The sequence below is a fragment of the Coprinopsis cinerea genome (genome assembly GCF_000182895.1).
Source record: "Coprinopsis cinerea okayama7#130 chromosome 7 map unlocalized cont3.7, whole genome shotgun sequence".
Classification (NCBI taxonomy): Eukaryota; Fungi; Basidiomycota; class Agaricomycetes; order Agaricales; family Psathyrellaceae; genus Coprinopsis; species Coprinopsis cinerea.
In genome coordinates this window covers 133,188-149,744 of record NW_003307538.1, presented here as the reverse complement: position 1 = coordinate 149,744, position 16,557 = coordinate 133,188, and the positions used below count along the sequence as shown (strand labels likewise).

The following is a 16,557-nucleotide window of genomic DNA, read 5'->3' as shown; positions in this document are numbered from 1 at the left end:
GAGGTAATTGACTCTAGTCTCTTAATGACATTCTTGGCTTCCTTTCAATGTAGTAATACCATGCGACGACAAGTAGTGACCAGTATAATAGTCGCAGTATTCCAAATAAAATCATTAACCTTTGATCGATTCAGAATCTATTTGGACATGAGTTTCGAAGTGCAATATTGCAGGGTAAGTGCAGTGTGCTGTGTACTCGTGAAAAGTGCAAGCACATCCTGGTGTCTCGCGGTTAGTGTTATTTCCCCTTAACGTGGATAACTCGGATGTCTCCCGTATACCGAGGCATATAGACTTTCCTATTACAGCGTTATAGTCGTTGGACGGGATGTCGTCACCAGTGGCTACCTGGCGCAATGGTAGCGCGTTTGGCTTCGATGGCTAACCGGCACCAAAAGGTTGCAGGTTCGATCCCTGCGGTGGTCATTTTTTGCATGTTCCCGCCCCGTTATTCAGCAAATCTTGGCGCATAGCTTCATAATCCTTGGCGGAAAGCACTTTGCCCTCGGGTAAAGTGGGTTCCACCGACGACACACGCGAACGATTAGCAGCAAAGGTTGACACCGCTTGTACTTCATTAACTGAGATACATTCACTCCTTTATTTTCTTCCCATGTAGAGTAGCCCCAGTATCTTCAACCTTCTTTAACGCATTAGTTATCCAAGCTCCTCGAAGGCGGTGACCCTCTGTCACTAGGATGATGTCATACCCCTTGGCGACCTCTGGGCTCTCGTCCTATAAAATGGAGGGCCAGGCGGTATCGGTTTCGTCTTTCCCCCAACATGTTCGCAAGACTTCCGACACTTATTTTCTTATTATCAGCCTCGCAACAGTGCTATGCACAGGTATACTATAGGAGGAGGCGGAACCCAGTTGGGAGAATTATCGCAGGAGTTGTTGTTGGTGCGTGCTAACTTGATTCCGCGCTGATCCAATCGAACCTTACCCCTGTTTGTAGGCGTAGTAGTCCTCTTACTCCTGCTCTCCCTTATTTTCCTGCGTAGGAGACGACTGCGTGCTGCCAGATATACCATCGCTACGCTACCTCAGCATGGAAATCTCAGGCCGTCGAACGCACCGGGCTTTGCAGGATTCGGTCCTGGTGCGGGGCCAATGATGATGGGACAGACCGGTCATGGTGGAGCTATGCCCCCCTATCGTGGAAATTCGTACACTGGCGCCCCACCAGACGCGCTTGGTGGAGAGAACAAATTTGGAAACTACGCTCCTGCGCCACCGCCCTACTCAAACGCGAAGGAAGGCCAGTACGCTCCCCCACCTGGACCCCCGCCCCAGAATTCATCCCAGGTACGTGGATGGTAATGCTATAGGGAACTCTATTGTTGACACTGTCTTACTCTCAGATCGCACCGCCCGCACCTGCGCATACTGCAGTAAGTATCCAACGCTATTGACAAAGCTTCATGATTTTGATGGGGTTGCAGCCGGACGGCACGGAACGGTTCGTTGGAGGTTTCCGAGGAAACAGCTCTGCGGTCTGAGATGATCAACTTCGACGCACTTACCTTTGACCATCGCAAACACGAATACAACGTGACGATCGACAATATGTGACTACTATGTTCGCTATCGACTTGCTATTGACATCTGCTTTGTGTACTCCTAGATTAGATACCAAATAATGGACAATTAGGAAGTATGCCTTGTTGACAGTGAGTTTCATGAATCAAAGCCAGAGCGGCCAGAGGCAAGGCCGCGTATCTTCGAATTTTATAAGGAAATGTTCGAGAAGGATATGGTTGAATCCAAAATTAACCAGTGCACACCGATGGACACAGCCACAGCCACAGACGCGGGTCTCATCCCCCGAAAAAGAAAGAAAAAATTCTAATCAATTCATGCCAGCTAGTCTAAGTATAGGTAGCATGTAGGACACCAATAGGCGATCGTTAGGTGGCTATATATGAGTAGAGTCTGAACCCACTGTTCGAAAACACGTTTAGGCTACTTGACCGGCCCTAAAGTAAAAAGCGCCCACCGGGTAAGTAGCGCTCAGCCTAATGCGATTCTGATAGCAGCGATTGGGCTGAATCAAAGCTCGTGCGTCATAAACTGGCGTCTATGTGTTGTCTGGAACATATTTAATGACGTAGTGATTAGGGAGTTTCGAAGGTTAGGAGTGAAGAACGGGCTAGTGTGTACAATGAGCCGACCCCAAAGTCATTGGCGCCCAAGCGCACAATTTAGAGCAAGAATGCCTGAGCCAGCTATCGTTTGATCAATTTAATGAAACTTGAAGTGGACGCTGATAAATATGCCATATGTTCTACGGCATGGACTATCTCCAATGCTTCCAACATAGCTATTCTGTTGGACATCCAAAGTCTAGCCGAGCTTTCGTGACCTATACTCTTGCAACCTTGGAGGAATCGCTTTGGCCATTGCAATCCAACTGGGGAAGGGTCGATTATGATCTTAACAACGATCTACCACGTGTATCAAAGATGTAGATAATGGTTACTAGGAGAAATTCATCTCATCGTTATCAAAGGAAAAATCCGCAGTAATTGACGCTCAGGGTCTTGACGGATTTGGGTTTCAATGGAGAGGGCGCGACAGTGCGCCGTGTGATGCTCCGGGACTTGTCGGAGCAGCACCCTCCTGCAGTCTGCAGAATGTGCATGGGACCCACAACCAGAGGGCGCAGCAGCGATTTCGCAGGACTTCCATCGCTAAGCGGGCTGTTTCTCCGGTTTTGGTCCGGGAGGAGAGGGTCAGCTATTGCCCATCCGGAGTTAACTGCCAAAGTGGCTGACGCGCTGACGCGGTCAGGTGCGATAAATCAGGTTAAAGCTACAAAAATGGAAGGATCGCCGGCAATGGTGCAACGACGGACAATGGGCCAGGGAGAAGGAATGTCGTCCACAAAGACGACTGACCGTTTGGCTGGGAAAGATTATAAAACTTGACCTTTCGTATTTTTGCAAGGATCCTCTTGATCTCGAGTCACTACCATCTCCACTGGTAGTCGCAGGTCACTGCGTCCCTCCCGCCTGCTCCTGCTTGTTCACGACACCCACGACGCGTATACGACTCACTAACGAACCAACTATTCTAATCCCCAACCTATTCCTTCAATAACCACCCATTCCATCGTGCTCCCGTCGCATAGCCATGTCCTCCAACATCCCCACCACCGTCGCCCGCGCCGCCGCGACTGACCCTACGCTTGACTTTGTCTCTGCCTCAAATTCCACTACCTCCGTCGACGCGACTGTCGCAGACATCGACATCGACTACGAACAATGTGGCCGCCTATTGGACCTCGCCCAGTCTCGAACAGAGTATTTCGAGGCAGTCGACACGGCCGAGTTGGACGCCGAAACCGAGCAAATCCAATCTTTAGCAGGAGGCAAGGAGCGTGAGCGCAACCTCAAATCCGACAATTTTGACGTGAAGGAGGGTGCCTTCCAACGTGGCCGCACCGCCATTCGTAGGCGGTTCAGCAATCAATTTGACAAGATCAGGTCGAGGTCCCGTTCCTTGTCGATTTCGTCCGCGCGAACCCCTCCCCGCTCGCCCGCAGCCACCGGAGACGCGACTCAAGGTGAGGATGCGGCCAGGGAGGTCAAGAGGAGGCAACTCTCGCCTGTCGCGCGGGCCGTCCTCACCTTCAGAGAGCAGGAGGAAGGTGTTCTCCAGATGCTCTATGGCTCTCCCAAGTAGGCGCCTAGTCCTCATCGCCTTTGCAACGACCACTCTCGCTTTTCGCACCCCCGTCAATTTCGCCCATAAAGCCTTTCCCCCCGACCCACCGGCGTTCGACGACGAGGTTGCATGTCCCTTGTATTATATTTCTACGCACTCGCGATTCCATTTGTTTGTTTGTAATTTATAGTGTACCATGGCTACTACCTTAGTGTACATCGCTCGTTAGTGTACTCGGGTTCATTTCTCGTATGCCTGGCGCTCTTTATCTGCTTTTCCTTCCTCATCCCTACCATAATTCCCTTCTGACAATCCCACCCATAATCTACTCATTTCGACTCTCTGACTGTAACTTTATAGTGTATCATGGCCGCCTTGACCTAGTTGTACATTGATCCCTCTTGTACATACATTCATTCACAGGTTCCCTGGCACATGGACTCTTGCCCGTTCTCATGTACCTGTACATTATATTTATTTCGCCTTGGCTTGATGTCGGGGCTACGGGGCTATGTAATTTATACTTTGGTTGACCCAACTGTCCAGAATGGGAGGATCTCATTGACACCACGAATCTGAGGAGATCAACTCCAGAAGGTGGAGTGGTATGTTCGGGAAATACTACCTCGCTGAAGTAGGCGGACAGTGGTAATGGCCTCTCGGAACCTAGGAGTTGATCGACGCTGACTCATGGCCAAATCTCTATATCTAAAGTAAATATAAGAACATGAAGGAACAATTCCCTAAGTCTAGACAGCCTTCCTGAGTCAGTTAGTAGGGGATTCCTTCCAAAGGCTGGCGTCGGGTGCGGGTGTGATACATGAAAGAAACGAGGGAACCCAAATCGTGAGTTTGATTATCTGATGGCCGCTGCAGCAGGTTGGTCCGAACATTGACGGCGACAAAGAATAGTTTCAATTGTATGCTTCAGGGCACTGTCTACATACGACAGGTGTGGAGCTTGGAAGTCTTGGTCCCAGCACGTGTCAGCGAAATGGATGACGTGACTCTCGGTTTTTGTGATTCCCCGGGCCTCTGAAGCAGAGTTAAAGCAGCTTATAATGGCCCTGAAGCTAATAAGAGTGGGAAAGGTCCCGTTACTTCAGGTCCTGCTGTTAGAGCCTTGGAGGATCGATATCGTGGACCATGTCAGGCAGGGGGCTCGAGGGACCGTTACCTCCACTGTGCAAAGCATTGAGATCGTTTGACGCCTGTCGTTTATGAATGGAGCGCTTCGGGACGGAAAGCTACGACTCAGAGCAGATTATGTTAAACAGAAGAAATCGTCCTACTCTTTCCTCTTATTTCGGGAACTGGATACATTCGGATGTACGACCCGACCTCACCACAATGTTCCGAGGACATCGTGCGACTCGGGGTTCGACTAACGAGAGCTCCAGTTGTTTTGATAGGGTTTTTCCGACAAAACGGTCTGTGGATGACTGTTATCTCAGAGCTTGAAACCACGACTCTCCGCGTTCCGAGGCCTGGCAATGGAAAGATTAACAGTCAATGTATGACAGTCTGAGGTTTCGCGATACCTGTGGTAGCTTTCGTAAGGCGATGTCAATGCAAGGAGGGAATCAAATCCCTCACCGATGCCCGAAGGGGTGATGAGCGTCGTCGAGGGAGCTTTACAGCAGAGGATTGATATTGGTGGGTAAAACGCCAAAAAGCTCAAGTAATGCCTGATTAAAAGGATCGACGAGCGTGTTTATTCTTCCCGTTATGTATCTTTGAAATAAGTTCCGGTAGCGGGTTTGGTGCGACATCAACTTCAACCTTTGACTGTTTCTGTGATCCAAATCCTACGTATACGGTGCATTGGACATGTCCCCCTAACTCCTGAATGATGCTGCATCCGAGAACTTCGGCATGCCAAACCTTGTTTACCGACCGAGAACCTGCCCTATATTCAATCACCTTCAACTCCCCGATTCCAGCGTCGAAATCACAACATTGTTTCATAACAGCGAAAACAGTATCTTCGGAACATTCACGACTCGAGAGGGGGAAGGCGATAAATGGTCCTTATTGAGTCGAAGGCACACAAGCTGCGTTGGTGTATCAAAGCCATACTGCAATGGAAGTACTTAAAGTTAGACGCCCGAATGGGCGGCGGTGTCACGAGACGGGCACTCCGAAAAAGGCAAGTTCGACGACGACACGAATCTCCAATAAAATAAAAATAAAAATATGGATTCTGTCCCAAAGTGATGACTAGACCGGTGTGTGAATGCGAGTTTCTGCGAAGGCGGGAGATAGTGGGTACAGGTGGGGGCGCAAGGAGAGCACACTCCAGTGACGTCGGTCTACATATTCCTAATACGAGATTCAGGAGATCGTAAAACCCCTACTTGCTCCAAGTTACAATGGCCCAGGAGCTTGAGGATCTAGACGCCCCGCATTATCTACTCCAGTCCATGCCAAGTCTGGATCTACTGTTCGCGCGTGCTTCGAAGGCATGCGGGCAGATACAGCCCCTGGGCCTCGTGCTTGGGGAAATTACTTCACCATCTAGCTTCTGTCTCACATAGTGCCACAGAGATGCCCTTCGCACAGTCATCGAATCCAGTCGATTCAATTCTGATATCGATTGTGGCGGTCCCTCTTTCCTTGTTTATTGAATCTCTCTCTCTTCGCAGTCTAGCGATAGTGTTGTGTCCATCTATGGTCCTAGGCAGTAAGGGATCTGGGACTGACTTCTTTCTGTTCGTGATTCAAGTTATGGGCTGAGGGTACAGGGCATTACCTACACCATTCATGATGAAATCAACCTCTCTCAGAAGTATCACGATTAAACTTTCACTACTTACGACAGAACTCGAAGTCGGTCGAAAGGAACGGCCGATTAATTCCTTTTAATTTAAAATCCGTTCAAGGCTAGTCTCTGACAAGCGTCTTGAACCAGCCCGATGTAAAGGTACATATGGAAATGAAATGCCGGTAATTAATGCTCGCTCGTCCATGACCTTGTCGGCTGCTACATGTTGTGCATGGGCCCGTCACCTACTGCTTGGATTTAGATTGTCCAATACTAGTAGCCTACCCATACCCTTCTCTACTCACGCACCCGCCAAGGCGACTTCTGAAAACCGGAAAGCACATCCAATCCACGCGCTTCGCACCCTTGTTCCAGAATACATTTTTCAGGCCACAATACTGTGGCCGACAACGACTATCTCTCCCCAGCCTTGTACTAATAGCTGCGCCAGCTGTCGGTACACAAGCTTGAGAAATAAAGCGAGTACTCTCAGTCGTGGTTTCCCTTATCCCAGCCACGACGTCGAAGCGATATCAACCTCCACAGTGTAGGAATAAGCGAGTACTCTCAGTCGTGATTTCCTTTATCCCAGTCATCAGCAAAACCTAGATATGATTCCGAGAGCTTACGGGGATGGCAAGAATGACATATCATTGTAAGGAATGACGTTTTGATCGGAAGCTCCAAAAGATCTGGCAAGCTTCGGCAAACCTTGCAAGGTTGGTCGAAAGCTTGTAATCTTTACTGTTACCTTGTATCGTCGGTATTACCTTGCAGTGTGAAGTCATGTTCTTATATTCTCCTCGGCTTCCTTCTAATTTTTCCAAGTCATTGCAAACTTGCCTATCCCGTTTCTGGCGTGCAAGCTTCCCACGCCTCCCAGAGACCTCTTGCCCCGGCTATGTTTATGGTTGACGTTGTGACGTATTATGGATTTAATATACTAAAGATCTAGAGTACATCGATTCCCAGTCGCCTCAAAACAGTGCAGAAATGTCGCATATTAGTCCAATGCTATGTCTCAAACCTTCTGGTTTGCTTCAAAGTTCAATGGGCTGGTCTCTTTGTTATGAGTCTCGGACAACGCGACCACCGACGTCGCGATTCTTGAGAGGCTTTGGCCAACTTACAAGGTTGACAAGATCCCGCCTGTTGACAAGAAATTATGAACTTTACAAGGTGGCTAAAATTTCTGGTAATCATATCTGGGTTTTGCTGATGCAGCCACGACGTCGAAGCGATATCAACCTTGTAAGCGCGAACCCGAGCTGACCACCTCGGAAATTCACCAGTACTCGTAAACTCGACCTGACCACTGCCTTGAAATTCAGCGGTCACAAACACCCAACCAATCCAAGCGAGCTGCGAGCCTCCAATAATAATATTTCAGCTCGCAATTCGTGCTAAGCCTGAGGAAGCAGCAGCCTGAGAAGTATCATACATTCTAATTTCTAACGCACCACACTCAGACTCTCTCGTAACACACGCTCGTAAATTTAAACCTCGTTTCACCCCGCACAGCCGAATTTGCCTACTCTCCATGACTACCATCCATAGACTCATTTCATTGGCTTCATTCCTACTTTCCGGAATTCCAACCTATCATACTTGCCTACAAATTACTTCCTTGCTCCATCATTACACCCAAACCGACAGACGCTGAATATTTCGCACTGAGATTCTGGAGACGACGCCCTTCTGGGCCTCTCCGCCTACTCTCCCCAGAAAGGTCTCCATTTACTACCCTGCGGTCAGCAATACCCGCCACGACATACAGTCACTACCTCACTAAAATACAAAGAGTATATTTTTAGCCCTATCATGGGCACTGATGAGATTCACTGATGAGATTCACTGATGAGAACCACCGTCGTGACACCGCAGCTCAAAACCCCAATCGTCCAGTGGAATAACCTTTGTGTATACCAAATAAGTCTAAGACACCCTAGTAGGTGCCCTACGCGCCTACTAATTGCCTACTTATGTGCGTACTTCCCTACCACATGGTTAATACGAGGGAAGCTTAATGAATAACACGAGGGAACGACATATTCAGATCTATCTACCACAACCGACTCAGAACACACCCCGCCCACGAGCGCCAAATCTCCAAACTAGTTGATCTACCTCCCTTCGCCCTTCTTAAACACCCAATTGTTTGAGGCCTTCTTCATCACCCAATCATCACGCAGTAATTACTTATCCAAGCTTCGAATCGAATTGGGATAAAGACATAGTCCGTTATGGGGTATGAACATTCCAGCCCACGGTTACACACCATTTGAATGGGAGTTATCAACGTGGCTTCTCCCCGCTTGATACCGAGAGCTGAGACGACCACCGGTGGGTCATCCCCATTCTGAAAGAAGGAGCGAGAAACAGGATATACGTGCCCACTTGGTCGTAATACTCGCCTGGTTGTCCTTAGTCGCGCTCGACGATGAGGACTCGGCCCCTTCCCAATAACAAAGCAAAAGAAAAAGACAAGTAGAAAAAGCTTTAGACAAATTCCATATTGCATACATACAAAACACAGTACAAATACACAGAGTATTAAAACACACGGCGGGGACATCATAGTACATAGTACAACGGCAAAGTGAGAAGCGTCAAGAGAACTGAAAAGACTACTAAAAGAAGCGCCAACGGAACCAAAACCGAGTAAAGGCACAGAAGAACGACGAGAATAAAAACGTCGAGTATTTTTGAAGTGGCGCAATCCAACTCTGGAGTGGACTCAGGCGAGTGACGCAGACGGTGGAGGCGCAACAGCCCCATCGCACCGCACCGCACCCCATCCCAGCCCACCCGATCGATATCCCAGAAACCACCAAACGAAACTCGGGTGTAAGATCGGAAAGCCACCATCATCGCAGATGGAGGTCGACCAATCGGGGTCGGACCAAGGACGAATTATTCGACGCCGTCAACCGTGGCCAAAGAAAAAAGTACAAGAAGAAAAAGAAATAGGTGTCAGAAACTGAAAAATCATACATACACTTCGAAGAAAAAAAGAAGAAAAGAAAAAGGGTAGGATACGAAGGGGAAAAAATGACTAACGATAACCCAGAACAATACGCACGACTTTGGATAGAAAAGGGAAGTCGCTAACGACTTTGTGAAGCGCAGGGGGGGAATCGGGTGGGTAATATGTAAAGGGAGGTAATATGCAAAGGGGAGCGACGCGGTTCGGTTTTGGTCGTGCGGTAGAGTAGCGATACATGGCATGGTCGGTGAAGAAGACGGGCCATGACGAGATTGAAGGACCGAGGAAGAAAAGAGATGGAGTGAGGAATGGTGACTGGTTGCACTGGATGATTGGACGAGATGCGAAAGTGATGTCGGGTGATGCGGAAGAGAGGACACAACGGATGGATCGATGGACGGATGCGAAAGCGATAGAGACGAAACGCGAAGATGGGATCGATACAAACAGAAGGAAAGGAGCTGCGGACATGATAGCGAGAAAAGGAGAGAGGAAAGCGACCAAGGAGAAAAGCATAGTCCGTATGATAGAAACGGGAGGGGATGAAAAGCTTGTCCGACATATAACAACAGGGGTGGGGAAATGGAAGACGAGGACGAGGTGGAATGTCAGAAAAAGCCAATCGGAAGTGGGGAATCTATAGGGGGTTATCCAGGTGTATGACCTCGGCCAAGGTGCGAAACCCGCGTCCACAGCGGACACGAGGTCGATGTCGGTCGATGTCGAGGCCGGCGCTTTCTTGTCGATTCACAGCGCGAGTTCCAGGTTCAGGAGCTACACGCGAATCCTTTTGGGAGCAGGGAGTCACTCCCGATGCTCCAACTTGGGCTCAAGGAGGTCCGTGCGCGACGCGCCAGCCATACCTGGAGGAGGGCCCCCACCCAATGCATTCAGCCCACCCTGTCTACGCCCGTCGTCCATCATATCGCGCATCCTTTTGCTACCCCCAGACCCGCCACTACCGCTGCCAAAATGCGGTGACCCTCGACGATGGGAAGGAGAGGTGGGTCCTGTGGCGGTAGCGGCGGCGAAGAGGTCAGCGAGATCGGTTGCGGTTGTTCGATCAGTGCTTCCACCGCCGGGGCCACCGCGTTCCCAGGAGAGGTGGGCACCAGAGCCTTCCCGAGCGGCGTTGTTTGGGTTTCCAGCGAGGAATTCGAGCCAGTCTTGACCGCCGCTTCCTGGCGACACTGAAGGTGGTGGTGCGCCTGTGCGAGCTATGTGATTAATATCAAACGTAGAACATCAGGAGAGAAAGAAAGAAATTCATACCCGAGCTTGAAGATGTTGAAGATCCAGTAGCAGAGTTGGGGCCGACAGGCCAGTCCAGCGAGAAAGCGTTGGGATTGGCGTTGGATTGGCGTGGGTTATGGCCGTCGTCGCTGTCGAGGAAAGAGAACAGGTTGTCACTTCCAGTGTTGGCGCCTCCACTGCTACTGCTGCTCTGCCTCATCATTCCCGCTGCATGGGATTGAGACTGGTACATCCCAGGCTCGAACGACCCGCTGCCACGAGGAAAGTTGCCGTGAGAGCCAGATCCGCGAGACATACCACCGCTCCCACCTCGTGGGGGAAAGTCGGAGGGAAGAGGCATGAAGGATTGCTGAGGCGGGGTGTTGTAGAATTGCTGGTAGCCTCCTCCGCCGCCACCACCGCCGCCTTGTTGAGGACCGCCATAGCCGCCGCCTCCGCGACTGAAGCTGGAGGGCGGTGCTGGGTGGTAAGGGTAACTGGAGGGTCCGTGCGCAGGGTCATCCGAAGGCGAGCGACTGGGATTTCCGCGACCGCTGGGGCGTCTGCCATAGCTGGACGAAGAGGGGCCAGGACCACCGCCTCCACCACTCGTGCTGCTGCGGAGTGTTGATATCGGTAACCCGGGCCCGCTCGATGGCCCGCTCTGCATATGTTGGGTCATAGGGATCGTGCGATGTCCAACATAGTCCTAAAGCATATCAGAATCCGTCAGAAACCAGGCGCGCTAGGGTAAAGGTGTTGTTGCGCACATCTGTGGATCCCCCAGTGAAATCAGTGGGCAGTTTCAGCCTCCCAGAAGGTTCGTTCCTGCTTCGCTTGCCGCTCTTGGTTGGTGCGTCGTCGTCGTCGTCAGCATCGTCGTCGTCTCCATCATCCGGTCTGCTGGGATTGGCACCGAAATCTGCGACACCCTTGGTGTCTCGCTCGCCGTCGAACTGGGGCAGTATGAGTGTCTACACGAGCGCAAAGAGGAGAAACATACGGTGATATGTCGCTGGACGATGTCCTGGACGTCGCCTGAGCAGTATTGATAGAGCTTGACAGGGTGACCAGGGCGTTCCTCTGAGAGATAAAAATAGAACACAGTCACACACCGCACAACTTGAGTGCACTGGCTGACGCTGGGCATTTACGCACCAAAGATGATGACTGCGACGTCGACTGAGCACAGGACACCGAGCTCGTAGGCCTTTTTGAAGAGCCCGTTCTTGCGCTGGTCGTGGGCAACGACGAACACGATGAACAGCGGGCATCAAAAACCGGCAGCGACGATAAGAATAATCAGAACGCCAAGAGAAATTAGCACAAAAATAGAGACGAAATACGACTCAATGAGGCCGTCGGCTCGACACTTGCCTTGAGAAAGGTGACTGCTCGGTTGCGCTCTTGCTAGAGACGAGAAATGTCAACATTTCGTTCGTTGTTCACAAGCAAGGGAGGGGAGAATTGGACAAGGTTGACGACAAAAGTGTATACGATAATAGCACAGTGGTGAAGACGTAAATGGACGGGTAATTCATACTGACCACGATAGGTTGTATTTCTATTTTTCTCCTGCCCATAGTAAAGTTTGTTGCTTGAGATGTCGAGGAGCAAAGGGATGGAACGGGCGGAAGACCAAAGTGACTTGAGTCGTTTCAAGCCAAGGCGTCTTTCTGCTTTTACAGTTCCATCCTTTGCCAATCCTTGACATTTGTTTTGCCAGTCAAACATCCCCCTTTTCAATCTCCGCTCCTGCCGAAACCGGCCTTGAATCTTGATCCCTCACCGATTTGGTCGCCGAATCAAATCTCGTTTTGTCCCGCAACATTCTCGTCCCAAATCGGTTTATCCTCCGTCCATCTCCATCCATCCCGCGTTTCGACGTTTAGGTCATCTCCTGGCGACACTATCCTACTGGCGCTTCAAGTCCAGAAAAAACCTGGGGATTTTCAGGCCACGTCCTTGCGCTCTGCCGCCTTCCTCTAATTGCCACCGTCTCTTCGATTCTGTCCAGTCCATGCCTTCCGCCAATTCTATTTCCCTGGCCCCTGTTACCTCGGATCTTTCGTATCACCCTACTCTTTCCCTTCCCAGACACGCTCTCACCTCATCGCCTAAACTCTAATCTCTTGTTGATTCCAAGCTGTGCAAACCCAGGTCTCGCGCGCCTCATTGTACCCCAAGCCATGACTGCGCAGTGGCCAAGATATCCCGTGCCCCCCTGCTTCTCGTCAATGGATGACGATCATATCGCTTCTCCCTTGCGCTGCCTCCGCCACGGTTGGGCTTCTCAAATGCTGACTTACGCAACATCGGTATCATACCTTTACTCCGTTCTCTCGCTCTTTGTTGAACCCCTTTCGACTCCGCGAAGCTTCCTTTCCGTCTTCGAGAATGTGATTCAGAGTGGAGTGGGTGTCCTCTAGGAGACCACCGAAAGATTTTCGACTCGGCAAACTCCTTCCATCCACTTTATTGTTCTTGATCCAAGAGCTTCATCCGTCGGCCTCTCACCTCGAATCTTCGGGTCGCCCCGCTCTTCGACAAGCAGCAACTGTCACACACGCTACACTGTCACACACACGCTACGCTACGCCAAACTATACGTTACTCGTTACTGCCTATTTGGACCAATTAATCAATCAATCTCGCCGATCGCACCTGCCTACCAAGTTGTTCTCCGCGTCCGCATTGATCCCAACATGCGGTATGACACTAAGTAATTTGTAGCGCCTCCGTTAACTGCTGGGTTTAAAAAAAGGCTCGCCAGTGGATCTCTTCGACATCTACTTAGGTATCCATTCAATTCTAAATATAACTCCTTGGATCTCGACATCAATCTCAGCCAGTCCAAAAAGGATGTTCTCGCCACGGGGACAGAATCAGCCAGGCATTGGGCCGTCGGACGGTCCATTCCAAGCTTGATCTTCTACCCACCAAGTAGTGCTGACTCTTTTATCCACAGTTCCAATTAAAGACCCGGGGCCGACTGGTATATTTCAACAGCCCTCGCTCTCCTCGGTTAACGCTCATCCTCCAGACCCTGGCACTGACAAACCCACTGACCTATCATCCCCTCGACCTTCCCTGCTGGCTCCGACGGATGACTGACAAATCGGCGACACACGAAGCTATGTACTTACCAAGCCCTCTTGGCTCTTGACGACCACGGGTCAGCTCCTAGGACCACCAAGACCTACCGGTCCCTCGATTTCGCCATGGACATCCCAATATGAACATTCCTGGACCCAACCCTCACCCAGTCCTCATTCCCTCGGTCCATCATTCCCTCAGTAAGTACTCAGTCTCTCCGTTTCAATGTAAACACGACGGGACTCAGCAGCAACGTGACGCGATCCAGATCCCATGGGCCATCATACATGTTCTCCGCCGCCTCCGACCTCTCCTTTTCAAGTTGTTGTCATATCGTGGGTCGATTCATGGCTAATATACTTAATAGGTCTTTCTATTGCGATACAGGTCCTTCTTCGGCCTTGAGGCATTTGCGGCGCCGAAAGCAGTTATAGAGTTCGTTGAGGAGTTTAAATTTCGGGAATCAACACACTGACAGACAGACATACGCGACTACTCAGGAAATATCCGGACATACACAACAACAACAGTTCGGGAAAGATGACAGACGCGTGCAAGTCTTTGCCCTTTGCCCTTGTTCTGCGTTGTGGTTCACCGAACTTGCTTCGTTGGTCCATGCGTTTGGCCATGAGCGCTCTTGCGCTTCTCGTGGTGATCTTCTTGCGCGGTGGGTTTCGTGTTCGTGTTCCGACTGGCTGGGGATGATCGACTCGGAGGTGTGATTCACTATCTGGGCATGCACCGGCTGGTGTATGTTCTAGATACCTCCATGCTAGAGTTATAGCTGGAATGCGGTGTTTACCATACCCTTTTGTGGTCGAGTCGAAGGACTGGGGGACTAGTCACTCCAGCGACCAGCGAATAAAAAATAAAAGACGCTCTTCGTTCGCCGAGGAGGTACTCTTGACAGTTGGATCCAGTCCAAGGCCGAGCAGTAGAATAGAAAGGCCACACACCCACACAACGCTCGAAAGAGAAAGAGTAATGACAAACCAAAAGCGAAATCCAAAAACGGGCATCCTGACAGATAGCCTGACAGGCCGGCGGGTGATTCGTGAAATTGACGCTAGAATCCCAGGGTAGAAGAAGTTACCGCTATCGCGGATGTATGTATTGTATTGTATCGCTGTGCGAGTACGATTAATTGGCCAATTCATTCGCTTCATGTCCGACCGTATCGAGCTCGTGGAACACTCCGACTAGTGTGATAGATACGAATCTTGCGGTGCAGCACTGGTGACTGACATATGGGTACTCTACTACCTATAGACTTCCCTTCAGAGTCCTGACGTATGTATGTAGATAGAAGTCCACTGTACAGGCCCTGACACACGTATGTTAGATAGAAGTTGAAAGAACCGGCGGAAATGAAAAAAATGAAATGCGGCTTCCCACTATCCAACAAATTGGCGTTTAGATTCAGGTGAACGCGGTGAAACATTGATGAATGGGTTCAATGGAAGCGTATGGGGGAGGCCATTTGGCGCGTGTTTCTGTGTACGGTGTCAGGAGGAAGAAAAAAGCTCCTTTTGTAAATTGTACTGTCTTGGCCTTCGTTTTGGATTGGCCTGGATTAGATTGGCTGGGAGGTGGTCTGCATGCTCGCCTACCCTTCTTGGGTCCCAGGCTATGCACGCACAGGCCCAATTCCACTCCGACTGATCATTGCTGTTTGCAGCTTTCTGCTCGACTCCACTCGTCGCTGCGTTTCACGTTCAGCAACAAATTGAAACGAATTTAATCACACCCCTTACAACGTTGCAACGAGCATTTCAAAGCTCGCGGACCGCCCGCTTGGGATATGTCGAGATTCAAGTTCAGACGTGGAGAAGGGAGACGACATTAGGTAGCCATCGTCAGTCATGGTGGCTCCAAGGTTACTACCGATCCACTTACCTCCGAAGACATCTCTCCAGGTCGACAGCGTCGCTCAATGTTCAAGATCGCAGGCCTGAATTTAGCTCTTTCGCCGTTCCTGAAGTTATGTTCGTGCGCCACATCCTGCTGACGGAGGGGCGAGAGAGTCCCATTCGAAGACCGTCGTACTTAGGTCGACGTAGGCGCAATAGCTTCCCAGAACTCGTCTCGATCCTTCCCCTCTTTCTCAGCGCGATGCCAACCAGCCATGATGTCCGTCCAAAGTCAGAAGTTACAACACAACCAAAACTTTATTTTCCCAAAGCCCGCTGGTGTGGAGGAATAGGACTCGCGTGATACTAGCCTGGTTGAACAAAAACATCCAGTCTGATCGTGTAAAGGAAGCGCGGGAGGCTGAGTTTAGATTTATGTTCGAAGAGCCCTAGTAAGTACTTACAGGCGTTGTTGTTTGGCAAACATGTGGCGAGTCATGGGAAAGGACTCGAGGCTGGACTCGGAACTCTGGTACCTTTGGGCCCTTGGAACTTGCCTCTTGGGACTCTGTTTAGACTAAAGGAGTTGAATGAAGGACGGATTAGGATGGTGACGACGTCTGGGTTTGGCCAGATGGGATGGGATGAGTGTATGTAGTTGCGATGCAATAGGCTAGGGCTAGCTACTCAGACGGTGTGACTCCTTGGTCGAATCTCCGCTGCTCTGAGTCGTAGACTTCCATTGCGGGGTGCCATGGATTCGGCTCGCCTGCCAGTGCGTGTGTGAACGTCATCCAGATTCCAGCCTCCCGCGCGCTTACGGATTCCAATTCAGATGACCCACCCCCTACTGCTCACAAATCTTCTGTTGAGCATGGGCCCCCTGTACGTGTTTCTGAAGAGGCCATGAGGCGTGCTGGCATCTGATCTACTCCCCAGCTCGATATCTCAAGGAACA

General features: G+C 50.4%; 2 protein-coding genes and 1 non-coding gene across 3 annotated transcripts; 2 read left to right on the top strand and 1 right to left on the bottom strand.

Annotated features, from left to right (window-relative positions):
- Positions 1-342: 342 nt before the first annotated feature.
- CC1G_20133 lies at positions 343-426 on the top strand. The gene has a single exon. It is a non-coding gene; the product is annotated as a tRNA-Arg (tRNA).
- A 2,710-nt stretch (positions 427-3,136) lies between these two features.
- CC1G_10372 (hypothetical protein) lies at positions 3,137-3,688 on the top strand (the record flags this gene model as incomplete). The annotated part of the gene is made up of 1 exon (XM_001840706.1): positions 3,137-3,688. The coding sequence occupies one exon, from the start codon at positions 3,137-3,139 to the stop codon at positions 3,686-3,688; it is 552 nt and encodes a 183-aa protein (XP_001840758.1).
- A 6,536-nt stretch (positions 3,689-10,224) lies between these two features.
- CC1G_10373 (hypothetical protein) lies at positions 10,225-11,803 on the bottom strand (the record flags this gene model as incomplete). Its single annotated transcript, XM_001840707.2, has 4 exons — positions 10,225-10,637; positions 10,693-11,362; positions 11,424-11,609; positions 11,657-11,803. The coding sequence occupies 4 exons, from the start codon at positions 11,801-11,803 to the stop codon at positions 10,225-10,227; spliced, it is 1,416 nt and encodes a 471-aa protein (XP_001840759.2).
- Positions 11,804-16,557: the final 4,754 nt, after the last annotated feature.